Source organism: Mangifera indica, chromosome 8, assembly GCF_011075055.1.
Source record: "Mangifera indica cultivar Alphonso chromosome 8, CATAS_Mindica_2.1, whole genome shotgun sequence".
NCBI lineage: Eukaryota > Viridiplantae > Streptophyta > Magnoliopsida > Sapindales > Anacardiaceae > Mangifera > Mangifera indica.
Genome location: NC_058144.1, coordinates 6,121,824 through 6,144,383, shown reverse-complemented (window position 1 = coordinate 6,144,383; position 22,560 = coordinate 6,121,824). Strand labels below are relative to the sequence as shown.

The 22,560-nt window shown below is 33.4% G+C and overlaps 6 protein-coding genes and 1 pseudogene across 7 annotated transcripts; 5 read left to right on the top strand and 2 right to left on the bottom strand.

Annotated features, from left to right (window-relative positions):
* Nucleotides 1-5,020: 5,020 nt before the first annotated feature.
* Nucleotides 5,021-5,935, bottom strand: LOC123222391. The gene has a single exon (XM_044645131.1). It carries the CDS (start codon nt 5,933-5,935, stop codon nt 5,021-5,023), a length of 915 nt encoding a protein of 304 aa, XP_044501066.1.
* Nucleotides 5,936-7,146: 1,211 nt separating this feature from the next.
* Nucleotides 7,147-8,416, bottom strand: LOC123223444 (annotated as a pseudogene).
* Nucleotides 8,417-8,546: 130 nt separating this feature from the next.
* LOC123223443 lies at nt 8,547-9,414 on the top strand. Its single transcript, XM_044646609.1, has 3 exons — nt 8,547-8,694; nt 8,934-8,955; nt 9,060-9,414. Exons 1-3 carry the CDS (start codon nt 8,547-8,549, stop codon nt 9,412-9,414), a joined length of 525 nt encoding a protein of 174 aa, XP_044502544.1.
* Nucleotides 9,415-11,498: 2,084 nt separating this feature from the next.
* On the top strand, nt 11,499-12,254 carry LOC123224165 (heavy metal-associated isoprenylated plant protein 16-like). Its single transcript, XM_044647732.1, has 2 exons — nt 11,499-11,614; nt 11,704-12,254. Exons 1-2 carry the CDS (start codon nt 11,609-11,611, stop codon nt 12,079-12,081), a joined length of 384 nt encoding a protein of 127 aa, XP_044503667.1. The 5' UTR covers nt 11,499-11,608; the 3' UTR covers nt 12,082-12,254.
* A 1,998-nt stretch (nt 12,255-14,252) lies between these two features.
* On the top strand, nt 14,253-15,083 carry LOC123222945 (heavy metal-associated isoprenylated plant protein 16-like). 2 transcript variants are annotated; one of them, XM_044645974.1, is made up of 2 exons: nt 14,253-14,399; nt 14,489-15,083. In XM_044645974.1, exons 1-2 carry the CDS (start codon nt 14,394-14,396, stop codon nt 14,819-14,821), a joined length of 339 nt encoding a protein of 112 aa, XP_044501909.1. In that variant the 5' UTR covers nt 14,253-14,393; the 3' UTR covers nt 14,822-15,083. The 2 variants fall into 2 exon arrangements, with proteins under 2 accessions (XP_044501909.1, XP_044501907.1); XM_044645972.1 differs by having other exon boundaries at nt 14,297-14,421.
* Nucleotides 15,084-17,887: 2,804 nt separating this feature from the next.
* On the top strand, nt 17,888-18,923 carry LOC123224342 (heavy metal-associated isoprenylated plant protein 43-like). Its single transcript, XM_044647978.1, has 3 exons — nt 17,888-18,018; nt 18,112-18,190; nt 18,393-18,923. The coding sequence occupies exons 1-3, from the start codon at nt 18,013-18,015 to the stop codon at nt 18,698-18,700; spliced, it is 393 nt and encodes a 130-aa protein (XP_044503913.1). The 5' UTR covers nt 17,888-18,012; the 3' UTR covers nt 18,701-18,923.
* A 1,904-nt stretch (nt 18,924-20,827) lies between these two features.
* LOC123224343 (heavy metal-associated isoprenylated plant protein 16-like) lies at nt 20,828-21,577 on the top strand. The gene is made up of 2 exons (XM_044647979.1): nt 20,828-20,941; nt 21,027-21,577. Exons 1-2 carry the CDS (start codon nt 20,936-20,938, stop codon nt 21,402-21,404), a joined length of 384 nt encoding a protein of 127 aa, XP_044503914.1. The 5' UTR covers nt 20,828-20,935; the 3' UTR covers nt 21,405-21,577.
* Nucleotides 21,578-22,560: the final 983 nt, after the last annotated feature.

Genomic DNA, 22,560 nt, shown 5'->3' with positions numbered 1-22,560 from the left:
TTCGGGCCAAAATTAAAAACACAGATGCCAACATTGTAAGAAAAGTAATATGTGGAAGAGAAAGTGAAAAACTATTTGTTCAGATAAGGCATTTGTCCGTGAGGTGGAGCCACTAGACGGAGGACAAAGAAAGGACATGTCACATTCAGCCCCAGCCACGTTATGAAAAAGTGTTTCGCTTTTTCTCTTTATTTAATTTCCTCAATTGCCCCCCTTCTCTCTGTTAAATGATTGACATGTCATTATTTTCTTTTTTGATATTTTTTATCTGTCATTAATAGTAAAATGTTGACCAACCACAGCTACTTTTGGAGTCAACTAGGAAATAATAATAATATATTTTCAGTTTAAAAGTAAGTCTAGTTTTCCCCCGAAATTTTATGGTCACATTGTTTCTGACTCCGTATAAAATTTTACCAAAGTCGAATTTATAGAATTTCCAATACAGAAAAATAAAATAAAATAAAATAAAACATACTTTTTCTAATCTCTAAGAACATTTCTTCAATGATACCAAATAAAAAGAATTAAAACTCTTTAATTATTTAAAAGCATTATTATTACATTATTTTCTTAATCTCAATATTCTAACTTCACATATTTCACATACCTCCTTCAAGGTAAAAAAAAAAATACTTGCCACTGGTTAGCAAACTTGAATTGACGGATGTGATGGAATTTTCAATTTTAGAAAATAGGTATAGAATGGCTGCTTAAAGTAAAAAATACTTGCCATTCTTGTGCCAATCAGAATCCTTTTATATATCCAAAATTAATCTTCCACTTTTTTTTTTTGGGTATAATTTAATTTAAATTATTCTGATTCAAGTAAATAATAATTTAAAACATACTATAGAAGCGACAGTTTATGCAACCAATTTTATTTTCATAAAGTATCTATGGATGTCGCAAGAACAGAGACTGGTTGGTCCTGGCAAAATCTAAGAAATATCAGAAGCTAACTTTGTTGAGAATATTACTTTTTAGAGATCTAAATCATAAAAAGGAATATACCTGGACAGGTGGCACAGCAACAGCAATCCACTTGCACAACCAGCAACACAGGTTGCATATGCCAGGAAAAAAAAAAACGTCTTCATCCCAACTGTGAACAATACGAATTCATGGCAATTCAATTTCTGAGGAAAAAAAAAAAAAATAACATCATATATTTAACATTTAATGGTCCATCACACACCCCTACTGGTCCACATATATACAATTCAGAACACAGAAATGATGGAGACACTTTAACTACTCAATCTAAATAACTACACCCATGTCAAGAAGATGCTCACTCCATTTTTGTAGATAATATGATGACCTCACTCCGAAAGCACAAAATGCCATAGCTATTTATTGAAATTGTGAAACTTTGCTTGATTCCTTCTGGAGTTTAAGACAGTTAGGTTAGCAACAAGCTGTCAGTCTTCAGTTTTTTTACATGTAAACTCCATTGATAGGAATACAGCACGGTTTTACACTTGAGATCTTAAAACAAGTCAACTATTCGACATCCTAAAAGGATGGACAAATTTTATGAGCAATCAATGAAATTTCGCTCCTAATTCACTCTCCAGATGGATTGTCTTTCAGTAGACATGCATGAGTGGGATTATCGGCACTGTTATGATACAAATAAAAAGTTTAAAAAGAAGTCCAAACTTTCACCAGATAATTCTAAAACGGTCTACAGTCACCCCCTTGAAGATTGGATCACCTCAGAAGCAAGCCTACAAAGTCTAATAATCCTTGAGTATCCATTTGTAAGGTTACCAATTGCAGCATATATTTCAGCAGACTGAATTTTGCATCTTAGTGGAGGGAAACTGTAGTTGATAAGGGAGAATCTCTCAGGGATAAATCCCACTGTTTCAGATATCAAAATCATTACACATGTCAGTGTGACCACCAGACACTCAGACCATAAATGCACAATAAAGTCCATTTGGCGTCTAGTATTTTCAAAAAGCACACACAAAAAAACGCTAATCTCATTGCCAGCCAAAATGATGATTTACTGTTGCCTGAATTCCTGCAGAGCTAAGTTCAACCAATAATGACCAGCCACATACGTCAGAACATTTATAAACTATTCAACTCCTAAACAGTCCAAATGTAACCTTTTTGTCTGACCACAAGCTTATTTAGCTTACAGATTATGGTAATTTCATCTAGAGAAAATTAATCTAAATATCATGGAGCAAGACCTCTAAAAAAAATCTTTGACCAGCGAATTATCCAGACGCGAAGTCAATTTTACAGGAGTTCAATAGCCACCATGACCTCAATAATGATTAATGAAATATACACACAGGCAATCAGCATTGGATTTATTCTCCAGCCAGTAACTTCATAACATGGAAGGATACATATCAAATCCAAACTATCAGCTATAAGGTTGGACTTGTAGAAAAGCTCATCTAACTAAACAAATATCTAGACTCTAATGTTTTCCACAGGATTTGAATAGCCACAGCGAGTTAAGCATCATATTGTCGGAAAGTGTGAAAAGCAGCAGAGATACATACAAAGCACAGGGCAAGAAACAACAATTCTGAAAATACAACACTCAATAAGTTTAGAGGCTGTTAATTCAGAAGAGGATTCTCCTCAGGCAACATATTAATTATACAGGGATGACATCCATTCTGCAGTCTTCAGCTAATCAGCCAATTATAGTACTTATCAGAAAGGCTCCACAAACAGTGGCCTTACCATCGTGTTACATGTCCTATCATTTAACATAGGAAAACAAACAAGGCCGATTTCTAGACTCCATGGCCAATATTAAACTTCAAAAACATATGACATGGAGAGTTAGGTATCTCTAGAAACCCAATAAAACATCATAAAGTTTTTGCAGCATAATTATTAGTGTGGACATTACATTCAATTAAAAAAGCTTCTTTGGATAATATAAGATAGCTCTAAGTTTGCAACATATATAATGAGCAAATAAACAATAAAGCAATGGAGAACTTACTGATTCAAACAAGTCATATCAAGATTTATTGTAACATTTGCACCACAAGAAAAAAATCGGTGAAACAAAGAAGCAAATCGAGCTGCTCGGCTGTCAAAGAAGAAAACCATCAAATGAAATAATAACTCCAAGACACCTAATAAACTCATTATACTTAACGGCTAGGTCCCCTTTCTATAAAATTAAAGCGATAATAACCTCATTTAAAATAGTTATCATGTTTTTGTTAAGTGTTATTAGAAAGGAAGACTAGTTTTTCAAATTGATAATCGATCAAGATGATTTTTGCATCAAATGGGTTCAATCAAGTTTGTCTAAATCCCTATAATTTATATTTAAGTTTTTGTAACCTTATATGTGGAATAATGGATTTGAGTAAAGTACCTTAGAATAGATAATTGCTTCATTCTTTTAGGCAATTTATTTTATAACACTACCCATATAAACTCTGGTTCATCCTCTTTAATTATACTGATCCTTTTACTTTCACCTTTCTATCTAATGTGTGCCTCCTCAATTTCTATGCGAACTTTATAGCCTATTTTTATTCATTAGCAATGTCACTTAGCGCGCAATTTTTATCTAACATCTCTCAGTAGTGCTATATGCAGAAGCATAATTAGCAAGAACACACACCGTTTCTGAATATCTAACAACTGGTTAGGAAAAAAAGGTAAAAAACTGACCGTCAGTAGAAGTAGCTGACCAAATGATACTACTTGCAGGAGACGGCGACTCAATTGGCCTTAAAACGAGTTCCGCGAAGCGATCTCTTCGTTGTCATCGCCCTCCTCCGGTGGCATTTCCCTGGAATCCTCACTATCTGCTGCTAAGTCCCTCAAAAAATCCAAGAACCCCGTTGTCTTTGTCAGCAGATATGTGCACCAAAGTGATTTCTCTGTCGGCAAAACTCTCGCGCCGCAACCACTTATTCCTCGGAGATATTGTTTCTTCGTCAGTCTCGGTATTGCAAGGTTCCTCAGGATCTTTCCTTGAGTCCATGAGATAGACGTGATTTGAAGGAAATGTGAAATTTGTGAAGGATTCTGAATCTTAGAATTTATGAACTGTGAACCTCGCTCTGATTGCGGGAAACGGATATTTTGATTTATTTCGTTTTTACCCCTTCTGTTTGGCGAACCCGGAGGACTATGTAGTCTTTTTGCTTCTGATCCAAGGTTCAGCAATGGGGTAACTTTACCGACCCTTCATTTGTATTTACATCATGACTTCGAGGCAAATGAGTTGCCACAATTGCTATAATATTTTCTTTACCTGAACGATAGTCATTTGATTTTACTTGCTGATTTCTTTATAAATTCTGGTAGGAGTCAGTTGTATTCTCCAAAACGAACTAAGATTGGACCACAATTAAACTTACTATACTCCAATTTGTATTCAATATAATTTAAATTAAATTCAAATTAAAATTTTAATTTGATATTTCAATTCGAATCTCCCTCTATTGACATTATTTATTATGTCGATTATATTATTTATTTAATCAATTATATTATTTCTCCTTCGATCATTCTTCAATGATATCTCTAATTAGTTCAAACGAGTTTAAATTTAAACTTGAATTAATCTATATTTAAGATTCATTTAATTCAAATCTCATTTCAAAACAAACCATTACTCTTTTTACAGCTTTTCTTTCTTAAAAATCATATGATTGTAATGATTTATCGATTTAATTAATTAAATTTTGGACTAGCCCACTTTAGTTTGGGCAAACCTTTTATTTGTGTATTTTTTTTATTGATTTGTTTTATATAAATTGTGGGTTTGAGTGTTGCATTTTAATAAATGATTTCAAAAACGAGATTCAAAATTTGGGAAGGGACAAGTTTAATTTGAAGATTCAATAATTGCAAGAAGTTTTGTGATTTTTTTCATTTGTGTGTTTTATGTGTGAGTTTGGATGCTGCCTTCCAACAAATAATAATAATTTAGTTTATGAAATCAACATAATTTACAGCAATAGAAAATGTTGACATCAAATCTAGTGAATTCGTACAATAATCAAAACCTTTACTCAATCTTCCATGCATAAAGAAACAGACAGAACTCCGGCGCTGCATAACTTTTAGTTGAATGGTACCTGCTGATAGTACTGTTATTGTCACTGTCACCTCCATGGCTGCTGCCTTCACTTTCTACTTCCGGTGCACTTGGCTTGAATATGAACAACCCGTGACCCATTCCGGGGCTACTAAACAACCAATCATGTACATCCCAGAAAACGTGAACCGGTTGTTTATCTACAATCACAGTTTGGTTGCCTCTAAATTTCCATTGCAAATTCTTCACCAGAATCAACACAATCCCATCTATGCTAATCCACATTTCTGGGTCTTTAGGCCCGTTTGTTGAACTCTCAACTACAATTTCATGTTCCCTTTTCCTATCATCAAACTTAGCTCTTGTTGCGAAACTTTTCTTGGCAAAAATGTTTTCTTTCTTGTAATATTGTATGGCTTCAATTATAGCTGGTCTTGATTTTGTTCTTTTATAAGCCTTTTTCTTGTAATCTCCCAGCAATAGCACCACCTCTTCGTCCCAAACTAGAGCAACATAATAATCTGCATATGGTTGAGGCCCTCCAGAAAATTTAGCAGAACGAAGATCCCAATATATCTCCACCAGGTTCCCTTCAACATCAATTGACTTATACCCTTTTTTGCACCAAAAATGCCAAGGCTTTAGATCAATCTTGCAAGTGTAATGATAATCACCTTCCAAACTATTTATCATGATACTTAAAGAATGATTCATAAGATTTTTGCACCACAAAACTGTCACAGTTCTCAAATAGCCTGCAATATGCGTCTGGTACCCACATGTGACGGTGCTCTGTGCTGTTTTATATGTTACAGGATCTTCTGTTATTCTCTCTGCTAATGGAGGATTCCCCACAGAAAATGCTCTCAGAGGGTGAAAAGCCATTGCTACTCAATGTGCCCACAGTACGATTCTATCTCTTATATATTATAACCTTGTGACGACAAAATATATAACTTCCAACTTATTTGTTCATACATATGCAGAATGCGCCCACCAAAAGATTGCTAGATTGTAGCATAATGAAAGTTGCACAAATACCTTGACGCAGATGGAAGAAATCTCCAAAAAGGAATATTGCCGGAGATTAGTATTTTGGGTGAAGAAACAGAGCAAGGAACAAAGACGAATGTTTGTTACAGTTCGGCGAAAAATTCGCCATCTAGAGGCTGAAAGAAGAAAAGATGGCCGCTACAAACGGATTTCAACAAATTATCCTCAAATCTTTTTACTAAATAATACAGTTGGTTTGGTCCCATAGTCAAAAACTTATGACAGGTGGTCTTTTTACATGTTTATGTCGGATTATGAGTTATTACCATAATGTTAGTTTTCAACCATTAACAGACAAGGCGACACTGATACGAAATCATATCCAACTTACCAATAAGGAAATCATCACAGCTATCACTTACCAATTATCACATTTCCATTGTTTCTTGTATCAATTCGTTCAATTCTAAATACTCTCATAGTATTTATATCGGTTCTCCAGTCCTTAATAAAATTTAAACTTGTTAATACATGATTTCAAGTCAATCTTGACTTGTCTCATTATTTTTTTTTATAAGTAACTAGAGATTCGTTTATATTGATTGAATAGATAAATTTGAGGTATAGTAAACAGATCTATAATCAGTATATTAAATAAATTAAGATTTTACAAACGTGATAGAAACTCGACTCAATATTTTTTATTCATTGAAAATATTATACTTTCTGATGTCATATGACTTATATTAGGAAGTCTTACAGTACCAGCCCAGTCATTTTTTAAAAATAAATCCTTACTTTTCTTGGTAATAATTTTGTAAATATTCCTATTCTATTTTACGATTAAAGGCAAAACATAAATCACATAGCAAAATAATAATAATAATATGTATATTGATTGGCTTACTAATTTTGTGATATTTTTTACCTTTGAAGCTAAATAAATTTACATCTTTTCTTAACGGAATTTTGTTTTAGTTTTTACATGGTATCAGTGAATTTGTCTATTTTCATAATTGTATTGTTGAGGTGATACATTTGAGATGATACATTACAGTTTCATCTCTATCTTCCAATCCGCGCTTCCAATTGAGCTATTGGCTTCAATTGTAGAGTTCAACGTTCCTCCAATTGAGTTTAAGGTTGTCGTCTTGGTGATGGTGTTTTGGTGTGGTTTCCACAGCGGGTGGTGTATGAGAAAGAGAGACATAAAGAGAGTAGTGGTGAGGAAGAAGAGAAGATTTTGATTTGATGAGATTGAATACAGAGAAGGCAACTCCTGAAGACCTGTTGAACAATAATACTCCAGCATAAAGTCCAAGAAAGAAGCTGGAGATTATAGCAGCTACCACAGCCAGAGGCCATAAGAGAATTGCAAGACCAGCTAATGGGACGCAAACTGTCTCCAACTAGTGTCCTTCTCTGCCAATCGGTCCTCCAATAGCCTCTTCCATGATTTCCATCCTTTAAATAACATGTATGGACCTTTCCACAGAGCAACAACTATTATCAAAGACAATTCTACCAGCACTCCAACTAGGCTCACCTGGTAAAGACTAAACAGAAAATACCTGAAAGATTTATTAATATTTCTTCTGCTCGGTGTTTAAGGCATAATGAGCGAAAAGTTCTTACTTTATGTCCATAGGCATCTCATCCTTGCCACTTTCTCACTTAGCTCATCCATGTAGGAAGCGTATGAGTGAAGCAAAAGTGTATAAAATCTTGCAGGTTTGTGCAGCTTCCTTTGATAGTGGATAAACAACCACCCCGATATCCGGTGCCAAATATCAGATTTTACAGTTAATTCATAGCTTATTCCAACCACAAAGCTACTTCCATCTTGGAAATAAACAAAGAAAGAGAAAATGTCACAACAAAGCAGTGGCAGAATTTGTCTGTAACATTTCCAGCAGCCTCGAAAGTTACAAGAAGGGGAGTGAAAATCCATTGCTTATTCCACCTAACAGACTTCCAGTTCCAGTTGTTCCAATAATTGGCCGAAGAATCAGAAGCAGTGGCGACACTACTAACACCACAATCTTCAGAACTGGCCATAGCTTCTTGGTTCTCAAATTCCAGTACCATAGAACAAATGAGAACACACCATAAGATCTATAAAAGTGTAACCTTTAAGCAACAAATTAACGGAGTTAAATTTTGGTTGAAATTATATAATATAAAAATTAAGGGGGGAAGTTGTTGCGTGTCTAAAACTATCGTCAGCTTTGAATTTTTTTAGTAGACTGGCACATATGCCGAATGTGAACCGTCCAACAATGGCTGATCTAATGAAGGAAGGATGTATTGCATCAAATATCTAGGAGACCCGGCTGTGCAAATTCCTGCCTCGGTCTGCGTTTCATGATTCATGATTCATTGAGCTTTTGGAGACTGTACATAACGTACATTTTTATCACCTAATGCTCACATTCTCTTCAGTTCCCCAGAATGTTAGTATAAATGTTAATCAATTAACAAGTTTTGGAGGAATTAGCGCAAGATGAGTAAGAAAGTGAGAAGGATTAACCACTACAATAGCAAGCAAAAGATATTACTTGGTGAAGAAGGGGACTTTTCATTTTCTGCTTGTTTAGCCAGAGCTTTTGCCTCTGCCACTAACATGGTTGCCACATCCCTCGACTCCGAACGTACAATACAAAGCTGAAATGTAGAGATTATTATCTGCTTATTAACTCAGATTTTATTTGCTGATTCCGATATAGCAGAAACTTGAGAGACGAAGTATTGGAGTAGTACAGCACACTTGGAATACTTGATGTTCAATTTTTCATGAAGTGAACGTGTATGACATGAATGAACATCCATATCTAATTGGCATGAAATTTGATGTTATAATTTTCAACTTTCCTCATGCGGGTCATTACAGTGGCTTGCGTGACCCAGACAGTGTACTTATCAATCATGTGACAGAGACGAAATTTACATGTACAGAAGTTAAATTTGTTCCTGGTTTGTTAATTTTATTGTGTTTTTGATGCAATAATTTTAACAGGAAGAACAAAAGGCTTGTGGAGTCATTCTTCAAGAGTGCGCGAGAGATGGATCATCACCCTTACAATGAATGGAATTTGGTGAAGCGCGCAGACAAATCAGGACTTGTTTTGAAAGAGAAGGTGGCGTTTAGTAAAGAAGACTACCCAGGCCACCATAACAAGAGAGGTGGGGGAATCAAGAGTAATCAACAATTCCCTATTCGACATACATTTATCTTCAAGTTCTGTCTCGTATCAAGCTCCACACAATCACTTGCTGATAATTTTGATCAGAAAAATGCGACTGTTGGTGATAATCTCAGCTCAGTTTCAACAAACTATACCATTTTCGCCCAATCAAATATTCAGTTCTAACCAATTTCAGTATGGATAACACATGTAGATAACGTATAACAAAGTTGACAATATGTATTGTAATCAAAATTAAACTTCACCTAATGTAAAATTGAGTGGTGAATAAGATAAAATTTCACATGTTTTCTGCACATAAAATAGCATTGATTTTGGATGCTGAAAGAGTTTGGGAAAAAAAATGAATTAAAATTGGGTTTTAAACATTAATGGTATTTTAGTAATTAATTAAAATACAAAGGTCTTTTAGTGGGTGTGTGGCAGAGATGATCCTTTTAAAATCCGCGTTCCTAACTTCGCCTCTAATTATTTCATCGAATCCTCTTTCCAGAAGTGGGGCGAAGATCCCATTTTTTATAATTTAATGAAAGAAATGAGCTCATGGGGAGACGTTGACCGGGTGGGATCATGTTGGCAATTATTATATTACTATCTAATTCAATTCATATAGCTTTCTAACAACTTATCTCAATAATTAATTACAACTATTTTTTATCTAAATTTTAGTTTAATTTTAAAAATATATCTATGACAGTATAAAAAATCAATCATCCATTTATCTTTAAATTTTTATTAAAATTATCGTTAAAAATAATAATAAAATGATATTTTAATAATAATATTAAAAAATATATAATTTTATTTTATTTTCTCTTATAAGTTTTAAAAATTAATATTTTATCTCATACCTTATCTTTAAAAAGTGACTTCCCCTCAAATCCCTAAATTTTTTATCTTTACCTTTTTCACCACTGGCGACCGTCAATTTCCAACCTAGACTCACTCACTATCTCTACCGTCATCTCTCTCTTTTCCTAAGGATGACAAGAAGTAATAAAGGATGATATTCATCATCTAGATTTGGATAATGAAACATCATTTTTCTTTAGACAACACTTCGTCTAGATGATAAAACGTCGTCTAACAATACCTACATAGTCCAGACAAAGGTTTTGTCTTTCGAAAGATAAATATCGGAGAGGAGAGTCATTATTAGCTAGAGAAAATAATCAGATTTTGAGATATCAAACCCTAGATAATAAAAAGTGAATTTTTCAAATCTTAATCTTAAGAATAAATTATTATTATTTTAAATAAGAGAGAAAAATGAGATATAATTTTAATTATTTTAATATTATTAATAAAATATAAATTTTACTTTTAACACTAATAAATAATTTTTAGGTAGGTGATAACAAACTAAATTTTATATAAATATTTGACTTCGTCAACTACCCTACATATATATATATATATATATATATATATATATATATATATATATATATATATATATATATGGTCTTTTCACCAAAAATTGGGTGGGACATTGCCCTTTGGCCAAAATATTTTATCTCATCAGCCATCGCTTTTCCGTCCCCATCAGATGACGCTACACCAATCGTTGATTTCGTTGACTTCAGTAAACTTAAAAACACGTGATTCAACGAGTTTCAATTTATCACCTACAAAATTATAACTTTATATTTTAAACAATTAAGAGATGTTTAATGATAAAAATTAAAAAAGGAAGAAGAAACTCCACAAGATCACGATCAGAATAAAACTGAAGAACCGGTCAAGTTCAAAGAGTGGGTACTGTGAAGACTTTGTCAGTTTGTCTTCTTAAAACGAAGTGCACTGCTAGCTTGTGTTTGATTATCAGTCAACTTGTCTTGATCCTTATCATATGTTGTGTTTATGTTTCAACACCTAAACAAATTAATTTCATTCATTATTAAGACTTTTAAAACATAACAATTATTAATTAGTCTATTTCAAGCATTTTAAGATAACAAAATTAATTACTTTGATTACTACTAATGAGGCATTCGAAGGGGATGGGAGTGGATGTAACTGTTTTCATGTAATAGAATAGGATGATAGTTGAATAAATGGATTTTTTAACCTTAAATGATGAAAATGTCTTTTCATCAAAGTTTGGGTGGGACAAAGTATTTGGGCCATTAAATTTTAGAATACCAACTTGGTTTTAAGTTTGAATGTCAGCAAATTTCTTCGAAGCTGCTTGGAACTTCGCGTACGCGTTGTTTATCACCAGTCACGACCGCAAGAATTGCTATAAATACAAGAGATAAAAGCTCATTTTGGCATACTGTCTCACATCCTTAACCAAAGTAAAAACAAAGAAAAAAATTGTGGTCGCCTGTCTCTTAATCAACAAAAACCGACAACCATGAAGGTACGCATATATGAACTTAGTAATAAGATTATTCGTCTATAAAGTTTCTTATTTCCGGTGTTAATTTTGCTTTTCTTACTTATTTGCAGCAAAAGGTAGTGATCAAGGTTACTTCATTGAATGGACAAAAGTCCCGCTCCAAGGCGATGAAGATTGCAGTTGGGGTTTCCGGAGTTGAATCAGCGGCTTTAAAGGGAGATGACAAGACTCAGATAGAGATAACTGGAGACGGGATGGACGCCGTTGCTCTTACGAATTTGCTAAGAAAGAAAGTGGGGCATGCAGAGCTTGTAAGCGTTGCTCCTGCGGGAGGTGGAGATAACAAGGAAGAAAGCAAACCAACGGAAACTGGGCCAACAATTCAGAGCCTGGAGGTTTTGCCTTATCCCGGCGGTGTGCATTACTACGTGTTTGCCGCTGATCGACCCTATGACCCCTATTATAATAATTCTTGCTCAATCATGTGAAATATATGGAAAAGACAGAGAGAGGCAGAGTATTAGAGAAGGTTTTGTGTGTAGTTGGTTAATCGAAGGGAGGCAATTGTTACTCAGCTGAGATTGTGTTATACAAAAGGGATAGAGACTTTGTTTTGCGTTTGCAGCAGTATCTATGGCAGTGGGATTTTGTTGTTGTCTACCATGTGCAGAGCTAGTTTGTTGTTACAGTTTGCTATCTTTTTTTTTTTTCACTGTTAATTATTGGAGACTCAAATAAAAAAGAAGAAAAAGAGTCTCATATGTAGTGAATAAAATATAAGAGAGTGGTATATAAATGTTGTGGATTGGATTTTAATATAAATCAATTGATTTTATGTAATATGAATTTCAATTTTCATATTTGTAAGTTAAATATATATTTTCAAATGGTATAAAGAATAATTTTCCCTTTTATGTTATAAAGATTATCTTACAGTGATTAAGGCAACAGCAAGGCAGCTATTCTGTTTCATATGTATTGTAATTTGAAAAGGCATTCAATTCCATTACATTAAGTAAATATTTTCAGAGCAAGAACATTCTTGTGCATGGCCCCTCTGATGTCAAGTAGGGAGAGTCGACGCAAGTGTTGACAGGCTTCTTAGTTGGCATGCAGGGGAGCCAGGCAGATCATCAATCTTCAATTTATCCCACACTTAGCTGATTGCAGAGGGTAGACAGCCTATCTTTCTCCTACATTTATGAGGAGAAAGCTGCATCATATTTGTGGTTTTGCTTGCACATAAAAGCCCAGATTGTAACTTTACTTTCACTTTCAATTGATGAGTGAGGTGGCCAGACTTAAACAAGTCCCGGAGAGAGCAACAGGTAGCAAAGACAACAGAAAAATCCAGAATACTGACATGGAACTATAAACACACAGCCTTTAATTAAGATTATTGTATTCAATCAATAATAAACTAAATAGTCGACGTTTGCACATATATTTCATTTGCATAAGGAGGAATAAGAATTAACAAATTTGTGGAGAGTTGCTGGTTGTCGTAAAAAATGAACCAAACCCATGGCTAATTTTATGCATGGATTTATCTTCCCCGAAACACACTCCAATCTTTGGAATAGACTGAACGAAAGAAGTTAATAATGAATATGACCAAGTCAAGTTGACTTGATAGGTCAATTGTATGTGTGTCATTATCTAACAAAAACGACAAAATAATCTACTTTTTAGTAAACTAAATTGTACATTATGTCAATTTAAAATTACCAATCCAGAGCGTAAAGTGAAGTAATGGACCAGCAGCATGTTATTACAATAGTATTTTATATTTTGCTTCCACAAGCTCAGACTGTCTATGTTATGACTGCTGACCAAACTATTCATTTTTATTCCTTTTAAATCAAATTCATAATATAAACACTATAACAATAGTCTCGACTTTATTTGGAAAGATAATTTTTTTTCTTAAACAAAGGGAGAAAAGGCAATATAAAGAAAGAAACTATCAAAAGGAAAGAAAGCACTAAAAGAGAGAGACAGCAAAAGAAGACATCAAAAAGAGTGGTTAAGTCTTTTGGCCAAAAAGTATTTGATTAATTATTTGTATAAATAATTAATTTATTAATAAAATTATGTATATACATTTAAATATTAAGATGAATATATAAATGTGATTTTAAAAATCTATATTCTCAATCGTATACAAAATATGTACACATGGTAGTGCTTTTGATTTATTATCATTATTATTATTATTAAATAGTCGAATGATTATTTACCACCCTAACTTTAATAAACTAATTTTGTTATTATTTAAATTTAAAAAATTTACTTCTTCTTCTATAGTAATTTACTTCTGTAAATAGAAGTAGAAAGCTTGTGCTTTCCTTTATCATACCTTTTTTTTCACAACTTCTTGTTCTTCTTTCTTTAACATTCCTTCTTAAGAAAATTACATAACGGAAAATAACATTTTTTTCTTTCTACAAAATCATTTTTATTAGCCAAAGTATATGATAGAGGGATAAATGGACTTTTCAAACTTAAGGACAGAAATAAGTATTCATCAAAGTTTTGTGAAAGTTCGGGTGCGACGTATTGATTGGACCTTTTTAGTACAGTATTCTGACCCTTGGTTTTAAGTTTGAACACATCCTGCGGTCAACAAATTTCTTCGAAGCTACTCGGAACTTCGGGTATGCGTTGCCTTATCACAACCACAAGAGTTCCCCAAGTACAATAGATAAAAGCTCATATCGGCATGCTGTCCCACACATTCAAAACTAAGTGAAAAAAAACTAGTGGTTGCCTTTCTCTTAATCAACAAAAACCGACAACCATGAGGGTACACATATATGAACTTAGTGGTAAGATTATCCGTCTATTAAGTTTCTTATTTCCGGAGTTAATTTTGTTTTTCTTACTTATTTGCAGCAAAAGGTAGTGATCAAGGTTACTTCAATGAATGGACAGAAGTCACTCTTCAAGGCGATGAAGATTGCAGCTTGGGTTTCCGGCGTTGAATCAGCGGCTTCAAAGGAAGATTACAAGACTCAGATAGAGATAACTGGAGACGGGATGGACGCCGTTGCTCTTACGAGTTTGCTAAGAAAGAAAGAGGGGTATGCAGAGCTTGTAAGCGTTGGTCCTGCAGGGGGTGGAGATAAGAAAGACGAAAGCAAACCAACGGAAACTGGGCCAAAAATTCAGAGCCCTGGAGGTCTGGCCTTATCCCGGCGGTGTGCCTCACTACGCGTTTGCCGCTGATCGACCCTATGACCCCTATTACAATTCTTGCTCAATCATGTGAAATATATGGAAAAGACAGAGAGAGGCAGAGTACTAGAGAATGCTTTGTGTGTAGTTGGTTAATCGAAGGGAGGCAATTGTTACTCAGCTGAAATTGTGTTGGACAAAAGGAATAGAGACTTTGATTTGTGTTAGCAGAAGCACATATGGCTTTGGGATTTTGTTGTTGTTTACCATGTTCTTTTTCAATAAAGAATAATTCTCCTCTTTATGTTACAAAGATTACCTTTTCATCTAAATTTCAAATATAAGGGGAAGTATACATAATTCTCTTTGAAATGAAAATTATTAACTGTTGATAATTCATAGGGTAATTAAGGCAAGATCAAGGCAGCTACTCTGTTTTTTTGGCAGATAAATTTCTCCCCTGTTTCTTTCTACAGTCCTCTGCTATGAATGTAAGATTAAGAAACAAGTGGTCATGTAAAGAAAAGATACGAATAAACACCTTGAATAGGTATTCAATTCCATTAAATTAACTATAAAGTTTCAAAACAAGAACATTCTAGTGCATAGACTGAGGTGTTGAAGGTAAAATCTAACCTGATTGGTGGAGCTGCATGGCTCCTCTGATGCCAAGTAGGGAGAGTCGACGCAACTGTCAACAGGCTTCTTAGTTGGCATGCAGGGAGCCAGGCAGATCATCAATCTTCAATTTATCCCACACTCGGCTGACTGCAGAGGGTCGACAGGCTATCTTTCTCCTAATTTTATGAGGAGAAAGCTGCATCATATTTGTGGTTTTACTTGTGTGTATTAGCCCAGATTGTAACTTCACTTTCACTTTCAGTTGATGAGTGAAGTGGCCAAACTTAAACTAGTCCCCGAGAGAGCAACAGGTAGCCAAAGACAACAGAAAAATCCAGAATACTGACGTGGAACTGCAAACACAGAGCCTCTAATTAAGACTGATATTGTATTTAATCAATAATAAACAATACAGTGGACGTTTGCACATTGATTTTATTTGAATAAAGAGTAAAAAAGAATAAACAAAATTTTGGTCTTCTTCGCTTATTGGAATTAGTAATTTATTAATTTTTAGATCAAACTTCTGCCTGTGCAGAGTTGCTTATCAATTCTATGGTTAACTAAATTATGGTTATAACAAATATAATTCTTCTAATACTATATTATATAAAAAATATAAATACATTTAAAATTATATCGAATTAATATGATGTAATAGATATATTATACTATATAATATAATATAAATTATTAATATAAATTAAAATTTTTTAGAGTAAATAAAGATGTAATAGAAATGTATATAAAAATTTTTAAAATGTTTGTAATATTTTTCATAATAATGGTGTGTTAATTAAATTTTTTATTTTATTAAAAAATTGATATTATTTAAAAAAAAAACATATCCTATGATACGGTATAACACATGATATACAATATAAAAAAATGTGACTTTTAATAGATGATTTAAGTATCATAAGCCCAAAAATCTAATCCAAAACTTATGTATAGATTTATTATCCTCAAAACAGAGACTAATATTTGGAACAAATGAAATTAGATGTGGTGGTAGGTAGTGTCGAGTTTGCATCAATAAGCCCATCTAACCTAGGGATTAGGTTGAGCCTAAAGCTCACACAATAGTGGGTCTTGTTGGTCAGACCGACCCAGAGAAAGTTTGAGGCTTACAACCCGATCCTATAGTAACAGGTCGTCTCATTAACTTTAATTAAAAAAATAATTTTTTATTAAATAATTTATCTAAATTATGTTTTTTAATAAAAAAGACATGTTAGGAAATTAAATTATAATTAAAAATAAGATAAATTTATTTATAATAAATAAGTTGAATTCTCATCATCAGTTTTAATAATGTAAAATCCAAAACTTGAATATGGTTAAACCTTTCATTTTGTTTAACGTTTTATTTATAGTAAGTGAAAGGAATGAGTGATTACACTCTTTTAAATGTGAAACCTTTTCAATTTGTAAGGAGTTGCACATCTAAAAAAATAAAATTATTCACTTCTTTTATTTATTATAAATAAAAGTTAAGTAACTTGTTTTAACTAAACTAAAATTTAAATTATCTCGTATATACGAGATTGATCATTAATTCAAAGAACTCAATTCATTTTTTCAAATATAAATTCTTATTTTTTATATCATAATTATCAATTAATTAATTAATTATATTATATTATAATTGTTTAAAAAAATTTTGAATAATACCGAGTTGAGTCATGCCGATCTATAGATCTGTGGCCTGATCTGAATAGTCCATAGGCCTAGCCTGGTTTGCCACAGTAATTAACCGGCTCTTCCATGTGGGATTTTTGTTTTTTAGCTTTGGGCTGAGCTGTGGGCCATCCAGGAATAAAAGAAGTTAACAATGGCTATGACCAAGTCAAGTTGACTTGTAAGTCAATCGCGTGTCTGCCGGGATCAGTCATATGTCTGTCTATTCTAATATCATTTCATATTTTGACAAATTGTTCATTTGAATTCCTCTAAGTCAGATTCATAATATGAACACTATAACTATCTATTGTCAAGTCTTTTTTTTTTTTTCTTTTTTAATTTTAGATTGGTAAATGGGGATTGGTTTTCTTTCGCGTTATTCACGCAAAATCTCTTCTGGTAGGATTGTATTGATCAGTAAGATTAATTTATTAATTTTTGTAATTGCAAGGCAATTAACTCGTCTGCTTAGACCCTCCTCAGGCCCCAGCCAGCAGCAGAAGGCCCTCAAGCAGCCTCATTAATTAGACTTTCAGTCATCTGTCAATGTCATAATATGAACTTGAACATAATTCGTGTAACACATGGTCTCCTTACGTCTAAAGGTTACAAGTGACAATAAATTACAATTAATATCACGTTTATAACTCTTTCATTGGAAGAAATTTCACACCAGGTGCCAATTTCACATCGTTAATACATACGGGACAATGAAAGACTCAAGACTGACTTTTCAAAGTTTGAACCTACGCAGCAATGCCCCTCTGGCGACCAACTCTCAACTACTTGGCTCAAGAGGCATTTATAAATACACAAAATGAAAATAGTCCACACCACAAGCCTTCGTATCTTCGAAGCTTTCTTGCTCCCTTGAAAAAAGTAAACAAAGCGTTTTCATTTGTGTTCATTTCTGTTCTCTAGCCAATTAAAACAAGACGATGAAGGTAAGTTAGCCATTACTTACATATCAAGATAGAAAGATTTCCTTTCTTCTTTTTATTTTCTTTTTTGGGTTAACCCTTAAATATCGGTTGCAGCAAAAAGTGGTGATCAAAGTCTCCATGCATTGCCAAAAATGCTACTCTAAAGCACTGAAGATTGTAGTTGGCTCCCCAGGTAATTGAACAAACTTTTGCTTTCGATTAAAATATACTTGCTCTAGTTAAGTTCATACGATCTTATCAAAAGCAAATAACCTTTTGGAACATCTGACACGATCAACAATTCAAGAAGAGATTGGTGTAACTCTGTTAGCCTAGCCGATATGGTCTGTCTTTGTTTTCACAATTATTGGAAAGTCACCCTCGTGCACATGCAGGTGTGGAATCTGCAGCTCTAAAAGGGGCGGACAAGAGCGAGATCGAGATAATAGGAGATGGGATGGACACGGTTGAGCTAGCAACTTCATTAAAAAAGAAAATGAAATATGCAGAGCTGGTGAGTGTAGGTCCTGCAGGTGGTGGCGAGAAGAAAGAAAAACCAGAGGAACCGGAAAAAGAGACCAAGCCGGAAGTGCAGGTGCAACCACTGGTTTGGAGTGGTTATCCAGGTGGCGTGCCTTACTACAACGATTACCGTGTGGTTTACGCTGATCCATATTACTCCCCTAATTGGTTCATCATGTGAAACATTTTCAAAGAGAGATGATCTATAGCACGACTTAGAGCAAATTGTCCATAAAATTAAAATTCACAGGTTGCGATTAAATAAGTCTTGGTTAGTAACCGTTCTTTGAAATATGCAGAGCTATTGTCGTTTGATTTGTCCGAATTTTCAATATGAGTTGTAATTTTCAGTTTAATGATTTGTTTAAGAGACGAATAAAATGGTTGTTTGTTTCCTTAAAAAATTGAAACATAGTGTAGTTTTCGTCATAATGTATGAAATGATTAACATACTATTAAAAGGGTATTTAATTAGGTTGACCAAAATTAAGTGTTGTAAAGACACTGATAAACGTTTTAAGCGTCACACAAACGTATTCAAAGCCCAAATTAATATATCAAAATCGACAAAACTAAGTGTATCTATTTTGGATACACAAATATATATATATATATTTATATATATTATCATATAATTAAATGATTTTATATTAAAGATAAAATATTACCCAGTTATGGGATGATATATATAAATGTATATATATATTTATATACCTAAAATAAATATACATAGTATTACTCTATCAAAATACTCTCGTCCTCTTTTATATCGACTTTAATATTTTGTATAAACTAATATTACAACTAAACCCTATAGTTCTTATCATTTTGACACCCTCACTCAAATTTGACTTTCCCTCAAATGCCTAAATTTTTTTCTTCACCTTTTTCACCACCGATAACTGTCAATTTCCAACCTAAACCCGCTCACTATCTCTACCATAGTCTCTCTCTTTTTCTAAGGATAACAAGAAGCAATGAATGATGATGTTCATCGTCTACATCTGGACAATAAAACATCATTTTTCTTTAGACAACGTTTCATCTAGATGACAAAGCGTCGTCTAAGCAATACCTACATAGTCCAAACAAAGGTTTTGTCTTTCGAAAGATAAATATCGGAGAGAAGAGTCATCATTAGATAGAGAAATTATTCGAATTTTGGAATATCAAACCCTAGAAAATAAAAAATGAATTTTTCAAACCTTAATCTTGAGAATAAATTATTAGTTTTTCAAATAAGAGAGAAAAATAAATCATAATTTTAATTATTTTAATATTATTGATAAAATATAAATTTTATCTTTAACTCTAATAAATAATTTTTAGGTGTGTGATAATAAACTAAATTTTAGATAAATATTTCAATTTATCGGCTACTATATATATATATATATATATATATATATATATATATATATATATATATATATATATTTGTCTTTTCACAAAAAATTGGGTGGGGCATCGTCCTTTGGCCAAAAAACATTTTTTTTATCTCACTTTCTCGTCCCCATTAGATGACGCTACACCAACCGTTGATTTCGTTGACTTCAGTAAACTTAAAAACACGTGATTCAACGACTTTCAATTTACCACCTACAAAATTATATTTTTATATTTTAAACAATTAAGAGATGTTTAATGATAAAAATTAAAAAAGGAAGAAGAAACTCCACAAGATCACGATCAGAATATGTGAATTTTGATTTTATTTTATTGGCCTTCAAATAAATTTCCTCTTCTTTCGATTTAATTTGGAACGTTGAAGAGGGAAAAATAAAACTGAAGAACCGGTCAAGTTCAAAGAGTGGGTACTATGAAGACTTTGTCAGTTTGTCTTCTTAAAACGAAGTGCACAGCTAGCTTGTGTTTGATTATCAGTCAACTTGTCTTGATCCCTATCATATGTTGTGTTTATGTTTAAACACCTAAACAAATTAATTTCATTCATTATTAAGACTTTTAAAACATAACAATTATTAATTAGTCTATTTCAAGCATTTTAAGATAACAAAATTAATTACTTTGATTACTACTAATGAGGCATTCGAAGGGGATGGGAGTGGATGTAACTGTTTTCATGTAATAGAATAGGATGATAGTTGAATAAATGGATTTTTTAACCTTAAATGATGAAAATTGTCATTTCATCAAAGTTTGGGTAGGAAAAGTGTTTGGGCCATTAAATTTTAGAATACCAACTTGGTTTTAAGTTTGAATGTCAGCAAATTTCTTCGAAGCTGCTTGGAACTTCGCGTACGCGTTGCTTTATCACCAGTCACGACCGCAAGAATTGCTATAAATACAAGAGATAAAAGCTCATTTTGGCATACTGTCTCACATCCTTAACCAAAGTAAAAACAAAGAAAAAAATTGTGGTCGCCTCTCTCTTAATCAACAAAAACCGACAACCATGAAGGTACACATATATGAACTTAGTTATAAGATTATTCGTCTATTAAGTTTCTTATTTCCGGTGTTAATTTTGCTTTTCTTATTTGCAGCAAAAGGTAGTGATCAAGGTTACTTCATTGAATGGACAAAAGTCCCGCTCCAAGGCGATGAAGATTGCAGTTGGGGTTTCCGGAGTTGAATCAGCGGCTTTAAAGGGAGATGACAAGACTCAGATAGAGATAACTGGAGACGGGATGGACGCCGTTGCTCTTACGAGTTTGCTAAGAAAGAAAGTGGGGCATGCAGAGCTTGTAAGCGTTGGTCCTGCAGGAGGTGGAGATAAGAAGGAAGAAAGCAAACCAACGGAAACTGGGCCAACAATTCAGAGCCTGGAGGTTTTGCCTTATCCCGGCGGTGTGCCTTACTACGTGTTTGCCGCTGATCGACCCTATGACCCCTATTATAATAATTCTTGCTCAATATTGTGAAATATATGGAAAAGACAGAGAGAGGCAGAGTATTAGAAAAGGTTTTGTGTAGTTGGTTAATCGAAGGGAGGCAGTTGTTACTCAGCTGAGATTGTGTTATGCAAAAGGGATAGAGACTTTGTTTTGCGTTAGCAGGAGTACCTATGGCAGTGGGATTTTGTTGTTGTCTACCATGTGCAGAGCTAGTTTGTTGTTACAGTTTGCTATTCTTTTTTTTTTTTTTCCACTGTTAATTGTTGAAGATTCAAATGAAAAAAAAAAAAGTCACATATAATGAATAGAATATAAAATAGTGGTATATAAGTATTACGAATTAGACCTTAACACAAGATAATTAGTTTTGTGTAATATGAGTTTCAGTCTTCACATTTATAAGTCTAATATATATTTTCGATATATTATAAAGAATAATTTTCCCTTTTATGTTATAAAGATTATCTTACAGTGATTAAGGCAACAGCAAGGCAGCTATTCTGTTTCGTATGTATTATAATTTGAAAAGGCATTCAATTCCATTATATTAAGTAAATATTTTCAGAGCAAGAACATTGTTGTGCATGGCCCCTCTGATGCCAAGTAGGGAGAGTCGACGCAAGTGTTGACAGGCTTCTTAGTTGGCATGCTGGGAGCCAGGCAGATCATCAATCTTCAATTTATCCCACACTTAGCTGATTGCAGAGGGTAGACAGCCTATCTTTCTCCTACATTTATGAGGAGAAAGCTGCATCATATTTGTGGTTTTGCTTGCATATAAAAGCCCAGATTGTAACTTCACTTTCACTTTCAATTGATGAGTGAGCTGGCCAGACTTAAACAAGCCCCGGAGAGAGCAACAGGTAGCAAAGACAACAGAAAAATCCAGAATACTGACATGGAACTATAAACACACAGCCTTCAATTAAGATTATTGTATTCAATCAATAATAAACTAAATAGTCGACGTTTGCACATATATTTCATTTGCATAAGGAGGAATAAGAATTAACAAATTTGTGGAGAGTTGCTGGTTGTCGTAAAAAATGAACCGAACCCATGGCTAATTTTAGGGAAAATGAAATTTTTACCACTATTTTTTTTCATGTATACAAAAATGCAACCTATCTTAATGCTTTAACAAATATACCACAACAATAATCAATATCTCCAAAATACCCCT